The 12743-nt window shown below is 48.7% G+C and overlaps 1 protein-coding gene across 2 annotated transcripts in view; it reads left to right on the top strand.

Annotated features, from left to right (window-relative positions):
* Positions 1-1315: 1315 nt before the first annotated feature.
* HCN4 (hyperpolarization activated cyclic nucleotide gated potassium channel 4) overlaps positions 1316-12743 on the top strand; it is a 106628-nt gene continuing 95200 nt past the window's right edge. For both annotated transcript variants that reach the window (XR_003530049.1, XM_027657530.1), the window contains exon 1: positions 1316-2016. Coding sequence is in view for 1 of the 2 variants with exons in the window: in XM_027657530.1 (XP_027513331.1) it covers positions 1316-2016 (701 nt within the window). In the remaining variant the exon portion in view is untranslated. The remainder of the gene's footprint in view (positions 2017-12743) is intronic.

Raw genomic sequence — 12743 nt, 5'->3', positions numbered from 1 at the left:
CAGCCCAGCCTCCCTCAATCCAGCGGGGGAGCTCTCGGAGATGCGGCTTGCTTTTATTTTTTTATTTAATGGCTTCTCCAGATCCGACCCCGCAGGGGAGGCATAGTACCGGGTTTGCACGGCTAACGGGGAGCGAGGCAGCCAAGGAAAAAAGATCCTTCCAACCCTTCGGGACTCTGCGGACGGGTGCGAACGCAGCCTGTTCCCAGCAGGCAAACTTCTGCTCGGCAACACAGGCACTCCCCTAGCCCCTGTTTTGCATGCAAGTGAGATTTTCAAGGTGAACCGCTGTTTTCCCTTTACATTTGGATTCGCCCCTTCCCACAAAACCCCCCGTGCCCACACCAAGCAAACCTGCCCTCCAGCAGCCACACCTCCAGGAGGAGCAGGGATCTCCCTCATCTAAGGGAAAAGGAATATTCTCGCTCCTATTTATTTTTTTTTTTTCTCATGTTTGTGATGCTGCTATTTTTAAATTCGCGGCGGCCCGGTGCTTGTGGCCGATAAGCCCCGGCTGGCCCGGAGCCCAGCGCTGCCCGGCCCCGCGGCTCCGCAGCGCCCGGTGCCCGCAGGAGCGGCGGGAGCAGCCCCGCGCCCGCCGGGCGTTGCCCCTTTAAGAAGCCCGGGTGCTGTCTCAGGTAGGCAGAGCCTGTGTGCAGTAGTCGCTCCTATGGCAACCCAATAGAATGGGATCGCTTCATGAATATTCCCAGGAGCAGGGGCTGCATGAGGAATAAGTGATGACAGTGATGTAAGCAAGCAGTGGCCGCTGCAGGTTGCAGTTCATTGTGTTATTGGCCGGCAGGTTGAGGAGTTTGAGGCACCCGGGTTTGAGCTTCGCTTTCCGGATGATGTCTGCCCGCCGGGAGACACGGCACATTTGCATCTCGAAGCCAACATGGCAAGGCGGCTGCTGCTGCCGCTACCGCCCTCCCTCGCCTTCCAGCCAGGAGTGTGTGGCTCTCCTCTAGACTTCTTGCCCAGTGCTCAGGATCTGAGCAGACGGGGATTGCAGTAACACTCACCAAGGGAAGACAAGCAGCAAGTAGCCAAATCGGGACAACGGGGAAGAAGGGGAGGATTTTTTGCCTACCCTCTTTTTTGGTTTTTTTCCTTCCCTTCCCTTCTGGATGCAGAGGCTGTGTTTTGATGCAGAGCCTGTGGATGCCACAGCCTGGTAAGGAGATGACACGCCAGTCTCTGGTCCCCTCTGCCCCTTGAGCTGGGGGCAGGGGCCTGGGGGCAGTGCCGGTTCCCCTCCTTGGGCAGAGCGGGGGTCTCTCACTGAGCAGCAGCAGCAGCAGCAGCATCGGCCATGGACAAGCTGCCCCCCTCCATGCGCAAGAGGCTCTACAGCCTGCCCCAGCAGATCGGACCCAAGGCGTCGATCATGGACGAGGAGGATGACAGCGACAAGGACACCCGGAGGAAAAGCATCAGGCTGAAGCCACTGCCTTCGCCCTCTGCTGGGAGCACCCGGGCCCTCGGGGGGGACCCCGGCAGAGGGGGGGACCCCGGCCTCCTGGAGACGGAGGCCGGCGGCAAGGGCGCCAAGACCAGCACCAACGGGGACTGCCGCCGCTTCAAAGGGAGCCTGTCCTCGCTGACCAGCAGGCACCTCCACGACGCGGCCGAGGAGAAGAGGCTGATCGGCGGCGAAGGGGAGCCGGCCTCCCCCAGCGAGGACAAGAGCCCCCCCGGCAGTGGGGAGCTGGAGCAGGGGCTGCCGGCGCCCCCACCGCCCGCGTCCCCCCCGGAGCCTCAGCAGCCCCCCCGGGCCTGCTCCTCCACTTCCATCAAAGTGGAAGGAGGTGGAGGGTGCGACCAGATCACCCCAGATGAGGAGCAGAGGCTGGGCCAAGCCGGTTTCATGCAGAGGCAGTTCGGGGCCATGCTCCAGCCGGGGGTCAACAAATTCTCCTTGAGGATGTTTGGCAGCCAGAAGGCCGTGGAGAGGGAGCAGGAGAGGGTTAAGTCTGCCGGGTTCTGGATCATCCACCCCTACAGCGACTTCAGGTACAATCCCCCCCTTCCTGATCCACTCCAAACCAGCTGGTCTGCCCTTTCCCACATGACCTCCTGCACCGTGCACCCACCCCAACAGAACTTTCCTTGCTCATCTCCTAGTCAGGGGAGCTGCAGGACACATCCAAGATCTGCTCCACTCAAACAATCTGCAGGTTTCATTTACATTTAACCTTAATTTTAGTGCCCCCACACTATTCTTAATTTTAAATTGTGTTTTTAAACCAACAAATATCTCTTGCTTTGGCTTACTGTAAGGGAAAGGCTCTCCTTAAGTTCAGTGTAAATGGGGAAAAATGTTCCCACCTGATGCACAACTCCAGACTAAAAGTGTGGTGTCTGCTGCTTAACTAGTCCTACATGCCCAGTTCAGAATGTGTGCTCTGCCTGACTAATGCTTCCCATTTTCACACCTCAGAGTCCTCTCTCCCTTTTCCTTCCCCAAGAGTTAGGGAAGGATGTTGCTACTGTTGCTGCTCCTTACAGTGTCTTACTGCAGCATGGCTTGTCAGGAATTGGTATGTGCAGGGGATGGCAGCATTCATTGAGAAGGAACTTAACACCTTCAGAGTCTTACAGAGAAAGATCCTCTCTTTTGCATCTGTACATCCTTATTTCCAAATTTAATTTGGATAGGGAACAGTTAACACTGGCTTTATGAAAGTAATGGCAACATTTCCATGGAGGTTAATAAGGAAACTAACTTGTAAACCCTAGAGCCAGTTTTTGTGTAGTTCTGTACAGCAGAGGGGTTGTGATTGGGTATTTCTGAGCAAAGTATCATCTACTGCACAGGTGAATTGTCCTCTGCAATATGTATGTAAAGTACTGCAATCAATAATTAATTACTTAGTGCAATCAATGGCTAAGGTGTATTGCTTCAACTTTAATTACAACAGGCTTACATCTCACATTTAAAAGCACATGGTAGAAGAACATTATTCAAACACATATCTGTCACACTACATGATTTTATTGAATTTTTGGACTCTTCACAAGAAACCTGGTAATATTCCCTAAAATACAGTTAGCAAGGTAATTGCAGGAAGGAGCTCCAGGGTAGATTTGGGTGCCCAAACAGCCATGTCAGAAACCTCTTGACACTACCTATTAGGGATTTAGCAAGTAGCCCACACGCTGAGCAGATTCAGCACTGGCACTGACCAGATTCCTTGATATTTGCTTGGATTAACAAATGTTATTAGAAGGCTATGTGAGTTGGAAGACTGCACTGTCATTTAAATTCAGTGCATTCAAGTGTCCCAAGCACACAACTGAGTGAGCTTTTGAGGGCTTCCAGTAGCTACAGCATTATACATAGTGCTTGCAAGCACAATCCTGCCCAATCCCAGACTGGAAGGACTATAAAATAGCCTCCCAGTTGTGACTGATCGAGTAATAGCTCACAAACACTGAAATGTGACAGTGATCAGCTTTAAAAAGAGCAAAGCCTAATTCATACTCTTGGCTGTAGATCTTTGCATTATTTGCCACGAGTCTGGAGTTAAAAACTAACAACTGTGTTTTCTTGGGTTATTTTAGCAAGGTGTTCTCTGTATGTCGCACCCTCAAGGAATTTTGCATTTAGTCTCTGGACTGTATTTGGATTTATGCAAAAGCAGCATTCATTTTGCATATCTTTGTGTCTCTGTATAGTGGGTTTATTCCCTTCCATCCTCATGACTGTTTCAGGATAGAACCAGCCTGGCAAACTTGAGTAGCAGTAGCTGAGGTAACCACCTTGCCCAAGGTGAGATGGTCCTAAGAGTTTGGATTTTTAAGGTTCCTACTGAACCAGTGCTTAATGGTTAATGCATCGTTAAAATGATGAGGTAAGTTTTTATTTCTGAGGCACTTGGCCACTCCTAGCCTTGCACAAAGGAATGAAATATGCTGGCAAGCTCCAACTCCCCCCAGCCAGATGATCCCACCGAGCACTGAGCTGTTCTGTGCATGCAGATCTCTATGAATGCATGGATGACTCTTGGTATTAGAACATAATCCTGCCCTGACGTAGCTGGGAATTTGTGCAGAGAAGGCACAGTGAGTTGGGTGTCTGTACCCTGGGGCAAGACCTGCTGGGGGGCAGATTCCAGGTGGGCTGATATCTCCCTGCCTTGTGTTTCTTCTGAAGTGGTGTGGGAGGCCAGCACACCAACATGGGCTGTGTCCCTGCTGTCACCTGCCAGCCTCGGATGGGGCAGTGGGACCGAGGGTGCACAAGGCCAGGGGGAGCTGGAGGCACCACTGTCTGGTCAGGAGGGATATTTTTGGGGGAACTTTGCTCACCCCTGTCCCTAGGTCACTTGCAGCATGTGTGCTGGAATATGGATGCTGCTCAGAGAACAGGCGTGGGCTTCCAAGGAAAATGACCTGTGAACAAAGGCTGCCTTGAAGGAGAGGAGTGGGAGCCTTCCAGATTCTACTCGGGCTTTGTATTCCTTCTTCCCCTCTACTAAAGCATCTGTCTTGGAAACAACTCACGTGAATACAAATAGCGTTTTTTGACCCCTGGAATGCAGCAGACTGCACCAAAGAGCAGATATTACCAAAATATTTGCAATATCCTTGACCCAAAGGAGTGTGGTTTGTGCCTTGGGAATTACGCAGTGCAATGCCCAGTTGCTCCGTGCTAGAGATGGGTGCAGATCCCGGAGCAGTCGGAATGATCATGGAGGAATGAGGCTCCATTATCCTGCCCTTTCTGTCACCAAAGCTGTGCAGCAGCATTCGGGGTACCAGTTTCAAGTTAATAATTATTTAGACCCTGAGCTTGCTTTCTGTCTTTTTGGAGAAACCAGTTTCCCCTCTGAGAGAGAGGTGCATCTCCAGGCATTTTGGTGGAGCTCCAGACCTCGTGACTCCTCTCTCAGTACAGCTTGAGATGGGAAGTTTTGCATGGAACACTCCAGCCCAATTTACTGCTGCGGAATGACATCGGTGTAATTCTCTGACTTCATGGAGTTGCTTCTCCTTGCGCTATGCGAGAGGAGTTCCTGATTTAGAATAGAACAGAGGCTTTCATCATTGTCTCATTAAATTATCATTTTAGCATCTAATATGGCTAATTCCAGTGGCAAATCTATGACCCTCCAAGAGTAAAGCAGATTAATATAGATTCAGGCTCTGTTGATTTCTGCTTTTAGTCCATTGTGAGGGGAAAAGACATCAAATGACCTTTATAAAAACCAAGCTCAGTGCCCCTGAGTACTCCTGGCTAATGCAGTGGGCTGGTTCTAGAAGCTCTTAAAAGGTGTCTAATGAAAATCAGAGTACTGGTTTCTCTTCTGAGGTGCAGATGTATGTGCTGGCTGCCGGAGTTTGTTTGCATCTGTGGCTGATCGCACATCGGCGCGGAGCCAAACTGTATTTCCGAGATCAACATTTATCTGTGACTTTGAAAGCTTTTTCACTGGGTAGATAGAATTGTTATGATAGAATTGTTATGTATTGCTTAGAGGAAGCATTGATCCAGTACAATTGGTTTAATAAAAAAATTCCAGACAAACAACGATCTGTCTAGTTTGTAGCTGACTGAAGCATATGGGTTGTAGCTGCTGCCCAGAATTGCTTGCAAAAAAAGTGTAGCATGCTGCTTTTAGAAAGACCTGAGAACAGATACACTATCTGAGGGACCAAAATAGTCCAAACAGTGGATGTAAATAGAACTGCACATTATTCACTGCCCAGTAATCTATTAACTTCTTCACAGAGAATAGAAGCTGCTGTCTCTTTGAAAACAATGGAAAACATTCCACTCGATAACAGACACAGCTACAGATTTTAGATTTTTTCTCTTCTTTGTTCTCCCTTACTTGTGATACTTTCCTGCAAGCAGATCCATTATTTCGTTTGCTTCCTCTGCCAGAACTCCCTGGCTGCTGGGACCCTGGGGAGATTTCTGTGGCACCAAAAAAATAGATGCTCAGGTGTGAGGTATAAGGTAGGGAAAGAACAAAATCATTTCCTTCCTGTCATGCTGCAGTGTCATGCAGCCTGCCTTCTTTGGGGGAATCAGTGGGATCTACTAATTATAGTCCAAACATCTGCACCCAGTATCACTGGTGGGACTGAGCAAAGATGGGAAGGATGTGTGGTTACCTTTCCCACTCTCCTGAGCAGACCTGATTTCCAGTCTCTCGGAGTGCTGCTCTGTCTGTGGAGACTCTTTTCCCTGTTCTGTTAGAAGGGTAAACAATTTGTGGAGTGTCCAGCAGTGCTCACTGACTTTGGCAGCTCCCTGAGGTGGGTGCTGCTCCCTGCTCTCAGACAGTAATGCCCTTTTCTCTGTCTTCTGCCCAAAATGCTGCTTCTCATGCCGGCCTCGCTTCATTCCTGCCCACGCTCAGGGGCTGCCCACAGTGGCAGCTCTGATCCCATGACTTGCCCTCTGCTCACAGCAATGAAAGTGCCCATTGTGTGAGCTGAATGTACAGCACATGGAAATTCTGGGTCAGGGAAAGCTCTGTGTGGAGGGAAGGTCAGGGAGCATTGGAGTGGCAGCAGAACCTGTGTCTGTCGTTGGAATCCAGCGGGAAGTGTGGACAGGCCCAGGTTTGGAGGGGCAGCTCCCAGCCTTGGATCTTCTCTTCCTCTCCATGCTGGTGGTGTGTTGCCTTGGAATGCCATGGGGACGCTGCAAGCTGAGGGGGGAGTCAGATCCTGCTGCCTGTGCTGCAGAGAACTTTCCTGCCAATTCCCAGGGCAGTTTGCTGGAGCAGAACGAAGGGATCCAAGCAGGAATAATATGAAGGATAATCCAAACTGTGCTGAGCAGCATGGATTGGGTTTGTGTTGCCTCCAGTGGACTTGGAATCAAGTTGCAAGAGAAAAAATGTGGTTTTGTAGCCATGAACCAAGGGAATCAAACTATTGCAGCCATATTTCCCATGTCCATGGGCAAGTCATCACATGCTTCACACCCCAGTTCACATGTCAGTAGGTGGAAAGTAAATAATCCCACACTAGACAATCCATGTAGGAATACAGCTTTGTGTTTGAGACAAGTTTTGACCCAAGCTTGAAAACAGGGAGGCCTCAGTAAATGAAACACCTCAGTGTATCCCCAGGATATATTTTAAGACTATGATATAATATTATGGTATTTTCATGTATGTTCACAAGTGGAAAATGACATAAAATAACCTAAATAAGTACTAAAGCAAGCATTTAGATTTAACAAAGGGCTATGATTAAGACTTTCTGCATAAACTTAATTCAGGCTCTTCATACCAGTCCCTACCAACAGATGAAGACATTATCTCTTCCATAGCAGCCCATGGCTCCCTCCATGCACTCAGGAATGGTTCCTTTGGGAAAAGCTATTTAACATTTTCTCCATCCCCCCTTGTAAGATAACATACCTTTTTTATTACATCTTACTCAGATCCTAATCTGGGGAGGGGGGAAGGTTAATTTTTCTCTTTTCTTATTTTTTGCACTTATAAAATATTCAACTGTAACAGCAATGAACGTTCATTTCACTTTGTGACACCTTGGCTGGAAACTGGTACTGTCATGCCCAGGTGAGAGTGGGGTGGTAGAGACTTGAAGAGACTGAGGTCAAAACCATCCATGACCTGGTGTAGTGGAACTGAGGCCCAGTCTGGCAGAGCAGGAGGCCTTGCCCAGCATCCCTCGTGTCCAGAGCTCTGCCCTGGGGGCGCTCCGGAGGGAATCAGCCAGCCCTGGCACCCAGAAGACAAGGGCACAGGGCTAATGACCACCTGTTCTAAGAGCAATGGGTGCTTTGAGAGGATGGGACAGTGTGATTTGGAGCATTTCTTGGCGTGGCTGGGGGGGGCAGCCAGACTGGGAAACAGCCGTGCCGATCCCACCCGCCCTCTTCCCAAGCTCTGGTGGTTGTTAGTTTGTCTGTTGTTATAGCAAAAAAATAATCATCCCTGTAAACAATGACATCGTGTTCTCTTTAATCATCATCTAAGAATATTACTGTAATTACAGTTTTGGATTGGGTGCTCTGTCTGTCACCTCTGCAGGAACTTTTTGGCAGAAGGGGAGTCTCGAGGGCACCACTCACCTGCCCTCACATCTCATTCTGCAGTTCCTTATCTCTTCCACTGCAAACCTGCCAGATTGTGAAAGAAATGGGCTCCTACAGGAGATCTCTGCCTGCACACATCTGCCTCAGGCCCTTCCTCCCATCTTGAAGGAAGCATGAACTCTCTGGGAAGAACTGGTTTGAACCATATAATGACTGTAACCAAACACATGTACAGCCAATCTCCCTTCTGCTGTTTCATTTTGCCTTTGCAGTCCAGTTCTTAACACAGAGCTTTGTTCAGTTGTTAGGGTTTTAAAAAACAAAATCAATCCCTATCCTCAGCATAATAATATCTCTGGATTCATTGGCAGGTGTGGATCTTCCCAAGGCTGTGCTGTGCCCTGTGCTCTGAATTCAGCAGTGGCCATGGCAGGGAGTTACAGCAAGGGAACGAGGATGCACCAGATTCCTGGGTGACTCGAGGCTTCAAAGGGAAACACACTCTGCCTTTAACAAACTCTCTGCTGTTTTCTCCTTTTCACCTCCAGCCCCACTCTCTCCAACCTGTTTTTTTCCCCATCCCTCGTTTCAAGTTTATATTTCTCATCCCACCAGCCCCATCTCCATTTTCTAGGCTTCCTGTGGCAGGATTCTTGTCCAACCAGTCCTACATCCCAATATGCAGCTTATCATCTGATCACTAAGATTTCCTCTTAGTTTTTAGTATCTCCCCTCACCCCTTGCAATGTTCCAGTTGCAGTGTGTTGACTTGGCTCTTTACTCAGTCCAGTTCCAGTCTCCATCCGTATCCTTCAGGTTTTTCCCTGGGTAGGTCTCTCCCAATTTGTTCCCTCTCCTTCTATATATTCTTAGTTGCTCTTGTCCTTCTGACTCTTCAAACAATCTCAGTTTTCTGTCCCCTTCCTGTTTTAAGAATTGATCCTTTTGCTTAGTAATTTAAAACCCTTCCACATTATCCTTCTTTCTATCCTTGGACACTACCAATGCTCAGACAAACTCTACTAACATTTTCTGGTTTTCTGGTTTTTAAACTTGAAATACCTCAATCCCCAGAGCTAAGTATTTAAAATGATGAATTTGTACAGAAGCACAATCTCCACTGCATTAGTATGAAGCAGATTATGTTCAAGGGAAAAATGTGTTTTCTGAAGATGTTTATTAGTAGACAGACATGGAATCAGTGTAGGATTTCTCAGTACTATTATCAGGAGGTAAACTTGGGTTTTCAATACTGTGTTATTCTGGTTAGGTAACTGTGCTAGTGCTTTCTGTGGCACTGAGGTTTTTTCTGCTGTGGAGTCATTGCTGCTGCACTGAAATCCATTTATTATACAGATAAAAGAGTGATCTTTGTCTGGAGATAACATAGTGTCATTTTAGCTTGAAACCATTGAAATTTGTCTTTGTTTCTGATGTGTTATGAGCATCTCATTAGCAAGTCCATGAATCCCTCAGTTTGCTCTTGAAACCAACTATCTGAGCTCTCATCTCTGCCAGAGCAGAGATTTCTTCCTTTCTCTTATTTTTGAAAGCTGTGTTGGTGCCAAAGCAGTTATAGGTCAATTGAGTTATTGTTGGTTCTAATTGGCACTCTAACAAGCTATTACATCAATTTACCTACAGATGAATGTCACTCAAAAAGAAAGGTGCCAACTGCTTTTGAGAACTTCAAAAAACCCATTTCCACTGCTGAGTGCAAGGGAAAGGCCAGGCTGGAGGGAAGTGGCTACTGAGAGTGGGAGATTTCACCCCTAAATGCTCATGCCTCGAGAGCTGTGACTGATCACGGTCCAGGCTGTTCTGTGTGAGGTAGGATGAGACCATTTCCAGAACTCGAGGCCAAGGGAAGAATTAAGAAAATCACCAACTCTGATGAGTGCTCTGATATCCCCTTCCTGGTCTGTAACAGAGGATGGGCTCGTTTCCGTGCGGAGAGATCTGCGTCCTCTCCTGCTTCCCTCCCACACGCACTGTGTGACTGCTGGTGCAGGTGCAGTATCCACAACCATCTCTCCAGCCAGGCAGCACCCACTGGTGACATCACTGCCTTTGGATGTCCAGGGATCTATAACTTCATGAGATGTACTTGCTGTAGTTGCAGAAGAGTCAGAGTCATTATGGTGAAGGGGGTTCCTTCTGAACTGTTTAGCTGACCTCTTCCCTGCAGCAACACAGCGCTCACGGCCACGACTCGGAGCATTTCTTACTGAGATGGTTGGAAAACAGTCACTTGGCAGCCTACAGGGCAGGACAAGGCTTCTTGCCCGGGTGGCACTGCACGTTCGCCCTGGAGGCTCCACATCAAAGCTGCTCCATGTATGACAAGCATGAGGAGTGCCCAGGTGTCCTTATTGAGTGGGCTGGTTTTTGGTGAAGCATGAGGCACAGGAGAACACAGCTTGGCTCTGTGCAGCTCCACATCTCTGCAGTGCTGACAGCACTAAACCCGGGGTTTGTCAGCAGAAACAGCACCTAGAACTCCAGAAACAGAGAAGAGGGAGCAGATTTGTGACTGGGCTAACAAGGTGCTGTTATAGAGACCTTTTCCTGCCCCTTTACCCAGGTTTGCTACCTGGGAAGTGCCTTTACAAATTGAAATTACTCATTCAGTGCAGTATATTCACAGTGGCTGACATCAAATATGGTCACCCCGTGCCTGGTGTCAGCTCCAGGCTGTGGGAAGACCAGGCTGTTATCTCCCAAGGAGACCCTGCAGGCAGCGGGGCAGACAGTGCTGAGAGAGCAAAGCAGATGAGCATCCAAAGGGGAATTCCAAGGTCAGTTTGAGGGTCCACCACTTGCACATTATAGGGGCACAGCAGCTTCCCCAGCGATGTGCAAAAGCTAATCTCATTAGTGGTGACTCGTCCAAATGTGCTAATTAAGGATTTAAATCTCTGCCTCTTTGGATGGAGGGGTTGTCTGTGTTTGTGCATCCATTGTTACAGAGCTCAGAGGCAGGAGAGGAGCTGCAGGTTGCCAGCTGACTCCGGTGTAGGAGCTGGAACTCCTGGATTTTGATTTTCACAGCTGTGCTCAGGGTGCTTTGTGACTGCCAGGGAATCGGTGGCTGTAACTCCTCATCCCTGTGCTCAGCTCCGGTGGGGCTGTGTGCAGAGGAGCTCTGCTGGGAGTCGGTTCTCCTGGTCAGAGCCGCTGTTACAATGTGATCCTCAGCTCTACCTGAGCACGGGGGGGGGGGTGGAAAACACAGTGAAGTGCAACTGGATTTGCCGGGGTGTGGGAAAAAAATGTCTTGCAAAGTTATCAGCGTTCCAGATAACGGCTGCATTCCAGAGACTGGGGGGCTCCAGTTAATAAGTCCTTCCCACATGATTTCAGGGCAAACCCTGAAACAGCTCACTCATCCCAGCTCTAACACTGTCACCCAGGGCAGCAGCTCGGCTGTGAAGGAGCAGCGTGTGCGTGCTGTGTGTCACCGGGGGGCGTGGAGGCCCCTCATTATCCAGCCCTGCTCCGTGTGTTCCCTCCCCTCCGTCCACCTTCGTGTCCAGCTGGAGGTGGTGCAGAGAGGCAGTGCAGTGACACCCTGGCTCTCTGCAGAGCAGCAGGAGTTGCACAGTGAGGCAGTGCAAAGGCAGTGTCCTGGACCAGCTCTCCCAACAGTCCAGGTGATAAGAGAAATGACAGTGATGACTGTCTCAGAGCAGCTTTTTTAACAACAGCAAACCCACTTTCATTAAGCACAAATTCCTGATGCTTGACCTTTCCCCCTTGCTTTCATGTACTTATGCATGCACAAGTTAATACTTCTGTTAATAACAAGAGGAATGTATTTTTTCATCCTTATTTTTCTGTGAATTGTGGGGAGGGCAGGAGAAAGGACCAGTCTAGACTACAGATGATGGTCTGTTCTCCTTGATGCCCATACAAAGCATTTGTATCATTCTCCCATGCTCATTTAGCTGCAGATGCACTTTGAATCATAAGCAATGTATAACAGCCAGAAGGACAAGCTGGAAGGCAAATCAGGCATCTGTTTTGGACCCCGTGAGCCATCCTGGACAGATACTCTCTGCCTTGATTTCTCCAACTCTGAAAAAGTGGGGTACTGCTGCCAGGGGGCATGGAAGGTGCTGGAGGACTGTAAACTATTTTAATGTAACAGCAGATGCCAGAGTAGATGTCAGCAGGTGTGTGGTTGTTATCTGCAAGGCAGTTTTCTGAGAATTTCTTCTTGATTCTCCATTTCTGGGTACTGCAGTAGATTTGGTCTCACCCCTTGTCCATCTTTTGTTAGGACCACAAAAATTAGTGGATCTGTGTGCTGTTAGGTGATTCCTGAGTCATTGGCTCCTTTGTCTTAACAAGGAAAGTGGTTACCAACACTCTACAGTTCCATGTGTGGTGCTATATTGTCTGGCATATTTAGAACTAGGCTGGAAAAAGATAGGAAGAAAGCCTTCAGGGAGAGGGAGACAAGAGGAATTTTACCTTTTATGTCCATAAATGAGAATTGTGCAGCCCCTGCGTGGGGTTTGGAGATGCTCTAAAAAGAAAATGTTCCATCTCTTTCTCGCTAGTCACGTGCACTGCAAGGTGTGCTACCCTTTTCTTTGGGAATATGTGACTCCTGACTTTGGTAAACACTCCCAAATAACAGGTCTGGCACAGAAGCTGGCAAGATGTCTGTCCCTTTCTGTGGTGTGGCAGCCTTAGAAACATCCCTTCA

This window comes from Corapipo altera, unplaced genomic scaffold (genome assembly GCF_003945725.1).
Source record: "Corapipo altera isolate COAL_440 unplaced genomic scaffold, ASM394572v1 308, whole genome shotgun sequence".
In the NCBI taxonomy this organism is placed as follows: domain Eukaryota; kingdom Metazoa; phylum Chordata; class Aves; order Passeriformes; family Pipridae; genus Corapipo; species Corapipo altera.
The sequence above is the reverse complement of the archived record's forward strand: the minus strand, read 5'-3'. Positions and strand labels throughout refer to the sequence as shown.